The 11,249-nt window shown below is 41.9% G+C and overlaps 1 protein-coding gene across 1 annotated transcript; it reads right to left on the reverse strand.

Moving 5' to 3' along the window:
* Positions 1 to 4,021: 4,021 nt before the first annotated feature.
* On the reverse strand, positions 4,022 to 8,511 carry LOC119349565 (probable inactive methyltransferase Os04g0175900). Its single transcript, XM_037617653.1, has 4 exons — positions 8,084 to 8,511; positions 7,529 to 7,839; positions 5,038 to 5,102; positions 4,022 to 4,321 (listed from the first exon to the last, which is right to left on the reverse strand). The coding sequence occupies exons 1-4, from the start codon at positions 8,509 to 8,511 to the stop codon at positions 4,022 to 4,024; spliced, it is 1,104 nt and encodes a 367-aa protein (XP_037473550.1).
* Positions 8,512 to 11,249: the final 2,738 nt, after the last annotated feature.

Consider the following 11,249-nt stretch of genomic DNA (forward strand, 5'->3'; position numbering starts at 1 on the left):
CGCTCACCATGATGGTGCCGGTGACGAGATCGGCGCGAGTGATCGACGGCGGTGAAGACGGAGACGGGACGTGACAGACCGCTAAACCTAGACAAATCTCGGGGAAAATGGAGCTTGGAGGTTGAGCTTCGAGAGGAGAAAACTTAACTAGTGTGGCTTGGGCATTTCATCGAACACCTCATGTGCATAGGAGGTGAGCTAGAGCACCACAAAGCTCTCCCCTCGCCAGCCAGAAAAAACAGAGCACCGTTGAGTGCTCTGCCGTGGCGATGGGGTATATATAGCCACCTCATTGGTCCCGGTTCATGGCTGGAACCGGGACTAAGGGCCCCCCTTCTATCCCGGTTATAGGCACAAACCAGGACCAATGGCTGTGCGCCAGGAGCGAGGACCATTGGTCCCGGTTCGTGCCTAGAACCAGGACAAATGGGTCCACACGAATCGGGAGAAATGCCTCCCGAGGCCCGGCCGTGCCCCTGGGCGCATGAACCGGGACGTATGCCCCCCATGGGTCCCGATTCGTGACTGAACCGGGACTAATGGCCTGGCCAGGCCCTAACCAAAGCCCTGTTTTCTACTAGTGTAATGATTTCCTATGATGTAAAAAAACATGCAGAAAACAACAACTGGCACTAGGCACTATGTCAATAGGTTTGTACCAAAAATGATGTAAATTGACTATAAAATGATTGTAAAACATCCAACAATGATAGTATAACAGCATGGAACAATAAAAAAATTATAGATATGTTGGAGAAGTAGCACATGTGACGAAGAATCCTTGCTTGAACCTGCTAGGCTTCTTTGGCGTGTATGGTAAGACAAAAGATACACCGGAGGGACGAGAGGACAAACAACGTGTGAACGAAAAAGACGGCATGCATCCAAAGCAGTATCAAAGTCCTATCAGCTACGCTCTTACCAAAGCAGAGAAGAATTTTTTTTATCGCGTGCTCAGTATCTAGGTCTCACCCGGCTTCTCATCCAATATAAAGGGAATAATAAATATGTCATAGCAAAAAATTCCAGAACCTAAAGTCTCATGACCGCCACGTGATTATGACACAACTGCTTTCGGTTGCATTCAGGGGGCTTCTACGAGAAAATGTTCGATTAGCCATTGTGAAGTTATGTGTATTCCTGAGTGCAATTTCTCATAAGGTAATCGATCTAGAAATCCTACCAAGATTACATAATGATTTGGTCTAATAACTTGTCAGTTTCAAGTTCCCACCATCCTTCTTCAATATTATGACGCACGTCCTAGTTCACCTAGTCAACAAGATTTCTATTCTGGGTCCTGTATGTCTACACAATATGTTCCCATTTGAGAGGTTCATGGGTGTCTTAAAGAAATATGTTCATAACCATTCTAGGCCAGAAGGAAGCATCTCCAAGGGCCATGAAACAGAGGAGGTCATTGCACTTTGTGTTGACTTTATTCCTGACCTGAAGCCGATTGGTGTTCCTCAATCGTGGCATGAGGGTAGACTGAGTGGAAAAGGCATGCTAGGAGCGGATTCAATAATATGTAGGGACGGGCATTCTTGGGCGCAAGCACACTACACAGTTCTACAGAATTGTAACTTGGTGGCCCCGTATCTCAATGAACACAAGAATATTCTACGCTGCAAACACCCGGAGCAGTCTGATGACTGGATTACACGTGAGCACATGGGGACTTTTGGCGGTTGGTTGCAGACATATCTCATGGGTAACAACACTATTGGATATGAGTTGTACTTGTTGGCCAGAACACCATATTCGACTATATTGACTTTCCAAGGGTACGAGATAAATGATAATACATTTTACACGATCGACCAAGATAAAAAGAGCACCAACCAAAATAGTGGTGTCCGCTTTCATCTAGCAAACACCAATAGGGCAAAGGACACATATTATGGTTACACAGAGGAGATATGGGAACTTGGCTATGGAAGTAATTTTAAGGTCCCCTTGTTTCGGTGCAAATGGGTCAATCTGACAGGAGGTGGGGTACAGGTAGACCCGCAGTACGGAATGACAACAGTGGATCTCAACAATCTTGGGTAGACAGACGAAGCATTCGTCCTAGCCAATGATGTGGCGCAATTTTTCCATATGAAGGACATGTCTACCAAACCAAGAAAAAGAAAAGATAACGAAGCGAATACATCATATGATGAGCCAAGCGCGACATAGTTCTTTTAGGGAAAAGAAACATCGTGGGAGTGGAGGACAAGACAGACATATCGGAAGATTATGTAAAGTTTCATGAAATTCCTCCCTTCATAGTGAAGACTGACCCAAGCATCCTGTTAAATGATGAAGATTATCCATGGTTACGGTGGAATAAGAAAGGGACACACGCGAAGAAAAAGTGAAGACTTTCTCTCTAGTGAAGATTTTGCACCTTTGATTTTGGGTTGAAAGCCATAGTAATGCTCCACAACTATTCTGATGATGTCTTTGATCTATAATATCACTGCAATGACATGTCAAAAAATGAAATCCCTTTGTAATAGATGCGTTTTCGTCTGAAACCCTGATACTTCAAAAGAGTTTGTACAGTTTGTACACGAAGTACATCTAGTTTTTGCTGTAACACTCAACTTTTTAGCACATGCCATGTGGGTGAAATTATGATACCATGCCAAGTTTCAACCCTTTCAGAGTTCATTTGTAGTGCTTTTCAATTTCAGGGTCATTTAGCTCCAAAAAATCATTAAATGCATGAAAAATAGCAATGAAGTCATAAAAGGGTTGAAAATTGATGATGTGGCTTTGAATGGTGCATATTGAACACACAAAAACTCTGGAGTTAAAATAAGTTTGAAAAAGAGATCCCTTTGTAAAAGATAAGTTTTCGTTTGAAACCCTGATACTTTGAAATAGATTGTCCAGTTTGTATACGAAGTGCATCCAGTTTTTGCCGTAACCATCTCAACATTTTAGCACATACTATGTGGGTGAAATTATGATACCATGCCATGTTTCAACCTTGTCAGAGTTCATTTATAGTGCTTTTCAATTTCAAGGTAATTTAGCTTTAAAAATCATTAAATGCATGAAAAATGGATGTCCATTTTCTAGTTTGAGCAACTTTACAGTGCTAAACATGCCCAAATGAGCTCAAACTTAGTACACCTGCTATGATGAACTAAAACAAAACTATAATATTTTTCAATAGAAAAAAGAATCAACTAAAAAGCTTTAATAAATTCTAGTTATGTTCAAAATAATATTACTTTCAAATTATACAAATTATTTTCATAAAGTATTTTTTGTTAAAAACTTTAAGAGGAAAAAAGAACTAAATGAAAACTAGGCGTGTATGCTACTGTTTAAAAGAAAAGTTTAGAATTAAAACCAAAAAATGGGCATGATCTCTTTCATTAACACAGAAAGAATATGAAAGTTTTGCATTTTTTAGAATTTCATATATTTTGTTGAAATTCTTTGATAATAAAAAAAACTTGAGTCTAATATGACCTTGCTATTTACTGGTGTTTTTTTTGCATGCTTGTGTTAGTGTTGACTATGTGCATCCTAACTATGTAGAGGCTGGGTGTGTGCTCATTGTGTTTGTACCCACTCGATGATTCATCTTCAGCTTACAAAATCGAACCTTTATTGAAAACAATAAATTACTAATTGTGTTGATCTATTGAAAAAGTTTTACTGTATGACCAATTGTGCTATTATTATGCAACAGAGAAAAAACTACTGGGCCAAAGTGAGACATTGTGAACAACAACTACTCTGTGCTTTTATGTACCTATTCACGCTAACATATTGGCAATACAAAAATACAACTGGAATACCTTGATAACAAGTTTTTAACATTGTTATTAAAATATAAGTGGTACAAATAATTATACCAACAACATCATTATATTAAATGGTACAAATAATGATACATGCATTGTTTTGACTAAAAAGTCCATCATTATTGGAATAAATAATACAAAAAATTATACAAGCCAATCTCACACACATTATCAATAGTAGCTAGCATAGACATAAAATGTCATGGTTACTATTTGGTAAATTCGAGAGCCCAAAAGTTTCCAAAAATGTAAGTTGACTGGAAGGTGCCGCTGAAACCTGATTCCCTAACCAGCTTCAGAAACTCTTGTGCAGTTCTTTCCTTCCCTCCCTCAGAGTTATTTAACATCATCACATCGAGAATGTAGAGATTTTGTGCTGCCCTTGTCAACTCTGGAGTAGCCGGCAAGACAAACTCAACAGCGATCAGCCGCCCCTTGTCTGACAAAGCTTGACGGCAATTTTTTAGAATCTTTATGCAGTCATTGTCATCAAACATATGGAGTACCGTCTGTATGTACATTCAAGAAATATTCAGTATCTAGAATATGTTATGTAATATTAAACCTACTTTGCTCGAAGTGTAGGTTTAAGTCTGCTCTACATTCTCAAATATTTAGGGGATTTATTTAGCACAACGGAATGTTGTTTGTTTGTCACAAAGAAAACATTGTAGATGGACGTTGAATTTAATTTTGGCATGTTTGAATTATTGAGTTGTGGTTCATTTTGCTTTGTTGCAGTGTTGCATTGTTGAATTGGATGGTGTTGAATTTTGCTATATGATCAAAGTCCAATTTCCCTGGAATTGAGGGTTTTGACATGAGAGTGTGGTTGTCCGGCAGAACTTTTGAGGGGTTGTCTGGCATTGTCCGACATCGTACCACAGAGAAAATCTTACTAAGAGAAAACCCGGGGTTCAATTACTTCTGCACAAGGGCAGCCACCTTGATTGATTGGACCCTAGATAAATACTTTTATTAGTTTACCAATGTGTTTATAGAACTACAAGTCGAACGCATTGTTTGTCAGAAGTAGACAATTATTTTGAAGAAATATTCTATAGACATCGTTTCTATATTTTGGTTGAAAAATATTTTCTATTTGAGATAATGAGGGTGCATCACGTATCTACAAGGTTTTGAGTAATATTATACTTTACACCATATGGAATACAGAATGACAGAGAAGGGAACTAGATACAGTAGTTCGTATATATATATATACCTTTAAGAAAATCACATCTCCAGTGGGAACATTATCAAACATATTTCCAGCTATATGTTCGACACCTGCATTGGGTTGACATTACTAGCTAAGTTCTCAATTATCTCACAGGAAAGCATAGATGAAAGAACTCAACAATAGAAAATGATACAAATATGATCTAAATGTACAGTCACAACATCCATGCAAAAAAAGAGAATACAGTTGCAATACAAAAACAAGGAAAGACAAAAGAGTCGAGTGATGGGTGCTAAATTTGCTGGATAACAACATTTTTTTATCTGATCCTTTATGAACCGGTGACAAAAAGATTGGCATCGATGCTTTTCCTAGTAGAAATTAATCCATTGAACTGAGGAAACTGATGCTATTCCTACTGAGTTGAAAGCTCCGTGGGTACGTGCGCACAGCAAGTACACACATGTCTGTTGATCACTTGATCTATAGGCTTTAGTACTTCAAATTAAATTGTTGAGTTTACAGGACGCTAATGGTGGTGCATATGTCTGGGAGAAGAATAAGCCATTTGTGTATACGCTAACAACCAAAATTACAACCCCTCCAATTAAGATATGCATTCCCAATTTCTCAGGCATTTTATTTGGTAGGCCGACTTGGATGATGATGCCTGGAACGGAGACTCCAGGCCGGGAGGCAACCCAAACAGTCAGATAGGCCTGGAATAATCATAACAAGTCTAATTCCTTGAGAATATTACAATGGAGTGGTAGAATGTTCAATGATTAATTGATGCAATTTAATAATACGATATAGGATAATGCACTACATTGACACTCGTTCGGGATGGGAACATAAGTTGGGCATGAGGTTTTAGGTCTTCAATTTGAGTGACAATACATGTGTTATACTCCCTCCGTTCCTAAATACTTGTCTTTCTAGGCATTTCAACAAGTGACTACATACGTAGCAAAATGGGTGAATCTACACTCTAAAATATGTCTACATACATCCGTATGTAGTAGTCATTTGAAATGTCTAAAAAGACAAATATTTAGGAACGGAGGGAGTAGTATGTTGTCAAATATATATTTTTAGATTCATCGACGAATGAAAGTGCGAAACTAGTAATTCTAGCAATTTACACATATTTCGCTAGTCAAATTGAATGCCTAAACACCCGTGCCTGGCTTATAGTCCCATGGAGGATGTTATATATGATTTACGAGATGTTTTGCATAATATATAGTATTCTTCATTGTACTATATTCACTAATTCTTTTCTGGACACAATCTCCTCCAATTTTGAGAAGATCTGCGGTATGTGTTATTGTTTTCATTTGCTCCATTTTCATCCCTAGGTGTGAACTTTGCATGGAGTCTCCATGCGTACTATATTCAACTAATTATTATGTTTTATCTCCGTATCCTGCGTTCCCCACCAAATGAAGCTTAGGTGAACTCGGGAAGAGTGTGGAATTTTTATAACCCAGGGTAGGTGATATGCACATGCAGACTGATATTTTTGGTTTTGTCTTCCGGTGCACTTTGTGGACCTGTGAACAAAGCGGTGTTTGTCTGTTCAGTCATCTCTCTACTCCTGCCCTTTTAGGGGAATCCATCTGGTTAGGAGAGAGAAACAGAAAGAAAGAGTATGGTAGAAACTGAAACAAGAAATACGCACACACACAGAGAGACGGAGATTGATGGATGCAAAAATGCTTCCTAGAACTGGCACATAAAGCTCAAGCATAGAGGAAAATAGGAGAGTGAGAGATAGTGAGAGCGTGTTGGCAGCCCGGGACCAGCTCCTGTTCCATTGGCATAGGCTCAAACATTTTCGGTGTGCATTGAAGAATCCACTACAAGCAGAGAGCCCACTACATTTCAAAACACCGGCCTCAGGAGAGCGTGACACTCTCCCTTACAAGGAGGTCCTAGCCTGCTCTCGTATCTGAGGTGGGACTAAAGTTACTGACGCTGCCCGAGTGTCGTGGGGGCCAGCTGTAATACCAGTTGTTAGCAGCCCAGACCCAGCTCCCACTCCATCGGCATATGTTCGGACATTTTTGATGCGCATCAGACAATCAACTATTAGCAGAGAATCCACTACACCCCAAAAGACTGGCCTGGGGCTAGGAACGGCTCTGAAACCACTTGTCAGCAGCCCAGGCCCTGCTCCCGGTCCATCGACATACATTCGGGCGTTTCCGGTGCGCCTCGGACACTCTACTACAAGCAGAGAGCCCACTATATCACAAAAGACCGGCTTGAGGAGAGTAAGGCACTCTCCCTCGTAAGGAGGCCCTGGCCTCCTCCTGTATCCGAGTTGCGACCATAGTCACTAGCACTGCCCGCGGGTCATGAGAGAGAGAGAGAGAGAGAGAGAGAGAGAGAGCATGCAATGGTTAGGAGAGTGTGCTAAGAGAGAAGAGTAAATGAGCCGTGTGTAAAAGTTTATAGAGAAAGCACACGGTAACCTATTCACAAGGTCACGAGACCAAGTCAAATTCATAAGAAGGAGGCGACGTACCGAGAATAGACGGCGAGAGGGATATGACATGAGGCAGATCGAAGTTGATGCCCCTGATATGCTTGTACCTGGAGGTGATCATCTCCAGGGTAGAACCGGTGCCGCCACCAACATCGACGAGCACGGCCACATCGTCGAACCCATGGAAGCGCTCCAACAACTTGCTGGTCACCATCACTGAGATCTGCACCATGGCCTTGTCGACCACCCCGAGTACCCGAGGGTTTCTCCCCAAGTGCTCGCCCATAGGAACCCCATGCGTCCTCTTGAACGCCGTTTGTCCGCCTCCTACTGCCGCCCCCAGCTGCTGCCTTCGAAATGCACGGCGATGTTAGATTCTATAAACCGTAAGCAAATTTTAACATGGTCTCTCTACCTCCTCTTTTTACATACGAGGTAAAAAATGAGTTAATCAGACCCTAATTAATTAGATCAATGATTCCGATATATATTATACTACTCTTGTCTCTCTTGTTCAAAGAGGAGGTAAGAGGAACGCTGTTAAAACTGTTCCAAACGGCAATTGCAATAGCACTCATTCGTATCATAGCTTACCAGGCCATCAAGAAGTCCTGGTCCGTAGTGAACATAGCGTAGGGCGCCAGCGACGGGCCACCGTGGTTGCTGCTGAGCCACCGACACACCGGCAAGGGCTTGTACTGCCGGATCGCCTCGCCGCTTGGACCTGCCTCCGTCACGCACTTGACGACGTCGAAGGAGGCAAGCAGCCGCATGATGCGGTCCACCGGAGCCGACCCGCCGGCCTTGTCCATGGTTGGGAGCCGCGCGGCTAACTCATCTGCCGTAATCGCGAGGCTGCCGGTGTTGCTGAGCGCGTCAAAGATGCCCAGCTCGATTGCTGCTTTCAGGGTCATGGAGACCGCGAAGCTGGTGATGAGCCCCCACGCATGTAACCATGTCCCCTCGTCGTCGTCACCAGCGGCCGGATTAATCCTACTTCCGCTCACAGTATTGTTATCCATTGATACTTGGATGGTGCCTATAGCTTGTATGGTTCCTTGGTGGTGCCTGAAACAAGGTAAGCATATATAGGGAGAGATCACATCCAGTTCTGAATAAATAAAGTAGAGAAATTATGGGTGTTCCACTATACAACTTCTAAATGTGCAGGCTGCCATAACTTTGTTAAATCGTGGTTGTGCCACCAAACCGTGCGGAGAAATTGCACGGAAATCACAACGCGACATTAGCTCTTGTTGCCGTCTTCTTTGGCCCATTTCTTCCTATGCAAGTTTTATCACTTGACCGTGTCACCAACAATGAAGAGAAGACTCATTTGACCCTTTCATCCAATCTGGCGCTCGATCGAGTCCAACGGTATAACCCATTCTTTCGTGGCCACCGCCACGCACACCACAACGCAACTACACGCCATCCTTTGCCTGTTTGCTGCTGTTCCTGCTCCGTCGCCTCCTCAATTCCGCCGTATCCTCACTCCTGGAAGCATACTCCTTACATTTATGTACGATTCAAAATTCATCCATTCCAGTCCCGCAAGCACTCCCAACAATGGCATCTACTGCGTGCACTAGTTTCCTGCCTCGGTGCACCCTTTTCCGTGCCAGAGTGCACCACTCAAGGCAACATAGTCCAGACTGCGCCCCCTTGAATGATCTATAACATTGTAGTACAACAACCTTAGGATCCCATTTTGCTTGACGGATATTCAAGGGGCACGCACCTACCAAGCCTTATCCGGCCGCTTGATTGCCTCATGATTCGTGAAGTAGTTGAATCTTGCACGAGGGCACATAAAGTTTTAATTTTCAGCGTCGAAACTTAGGGATTTTGCATCTGAAACTTTCAAGTTTCATAGATATAATTTTAAGCAATTTTTTCCGTTGGTCGTACACATAAAATACTTGACTATTATCGGTCGCTTGAACTAAGTTTCAACATTGAAACTTAACTTATATTTCTAAAAGATATCAAAATATATTCAAAACTGGTCTTATTTGAAAGTGTTGGTTACGAGAAACATGAATATGCAAATACTATAACTTAACTTAGAAAAAACTATAACTTAACTTGGAATTTTCATTAGAAGATATATAACTTGAAAAATCGGAAGCGAAAATAAAAAGCCCACACCCGTGACTCGCGTGCTGTAAAAAATCCTCGTCCTTTTGCCTGACCAATGTTTACATTTTTTTTTTGGAAAAAAATTCTCTTCAGTTTTTGTGCAAAGCATTGGCAGGTAGTACTGACTGGTCAAACCTCTATATATAGCTTATCTAAAGGAATGCATATTATCCGACGTCTCTCGTGTCCAAAGTATTAGTGGAACATTTGATCAAAGCCTTTACTAGACCCGTGCAAATGTCTGGTAGTGCACACATGAAAATGGAAGTGGTGTCGCCGCAAACATAAATTGGAAGTAAATAAATAAAACAGCATCTAGTGACCGCCGGCCGTGTTGGTTGAGACTTTTTTATACTGCCGGCAACGACGCTTGTCAGGACCTGTGCCTTTTGCTTCGGCATCACTATGACACCTGCTTGCCTCGATGGATGCATTTGTTCCATTTGGTACGTCCAACCATCGGGGGCTCCCAACGCGTCTAGTTTTTTTTTTCTTTGTGACATGACATGAGCTCGTGTAAAGTTGATGTGATAGCAGAAGTGCAACAGCATACCAATTCAAACGCGAACAAGCAAAACAAAAAATCGTATGGGGTCGGAAGCCGAGGTTGATCTCGTGTAGTGTAGTTGATGAGACGGCAGAGGTTCGACAGTACTTGTTGGACGTAGCGCTCGGAAGCATTCGGCTTAGATCGACCGGATGTGATCAGGGCATCCGGCCGGCCTCGTAATTCTTTTTCGAATAATTCGACCGGTACCTGCAGCCTCGCAAGGTTCTTTACGTTGAAAAACAGGAAAGGAATACAATTGACAAAAGATATAAATATTTACTCCCTCCATTCACAAATATAAGATGTACTACTCCTTCCTATCAATATTACTTGTTGCTGGTCTAGTATAATTTTGTACTAACTTTGTACTAAATCAGTGACAAATAATATGGACCGTAGAGAGTAGTTTTTTTTAATCGGATGAATATAAACACGTTTTAGTGGGTTTGTTCACTCATTTCAATGCGTGTTTTATTCATATTGGAATATACAAAACAATATATATTTGTGAATGGAGGGAGTACTTTACTTGCATTACAAGTGTGTCTACCGGTATACAATTGTGTTTAGAATGAATAGGGCAACTAGGGACTGTTACCCAGTGGCTACCACCTGTAGAGAAATAGGGCAACTAGGTCTTTCTCCTAAGAGACTCCGCCGATGTTGTTCCCTCGCCGCTGGTTGCCTTCTGGCGTCAATGAGGTGGAGAAAACCCTCATATGGGGTATCTATGTAGTCCGCGGTGGACCTAGCTCACTCCATCAATGTGGGGCAATAAGAGCTACACATCTTTGTGTCGAGCGTTTGCCGGGGCGAATCTTGTTCCTTGTTTTTGTCTTCATTTCGTCTAGGGAAACATGCAGCGCAAACACAAGGGTGCTCCGGTGCTACGCTTAGCCGAACGTGTGGAACGTAAGTGGCAAACCAAAGACTGAACTCGAGATTGAAGCACATATGCTGGGGAAGTCCTAAGTGATAGTTATATTATTAAGTTTGATTACGATCTTCTATGTAATGAGAGAGGGAAATATGGTTATAAAAATCTCCTTGTTAGAGCTGGAGCCCCCC

This window comes from Triticum dicoccoides, chromosome 1A, assembly GCF_002162155.2.
Source record: "Triticum dicoccoides isolate Atlit2015 ecotype Zavitan chromosome 1A, WEW_v2.0, whole genome shotgun sequence".
Lineage (NCBI taxonomy): Eukaryota > Viridiplantae > Streptophyta > Magnoliopsida > Poales > Poaceae > Triticum > Triticum dicoccoides.

Bases quoted from the DNA above. Each gene is read 5' to 3' on its own strand.
- LOC119349565 (XM_037617653.1), bottom strand. From the start codon at position 8,511: ATGGATAACAATACTGTGAGCGGAAGTAGGATTAATCCGGCCGCTGGT. The intron at 7,840-8,083 runs GTAAGCTATGAT...TGCATTTCGAAG, and splicing joins CAGGACTTCTTGATGGCCTG to GCAGCAGCTGGGGGCGGCAG. The intron at 4,322-5,037 runs GTATATATATAT...ATGTACATACAG, and splicing joins GAGATGTGATTTTCTTAAAG to ACGGTACTCCATATGTTTGA.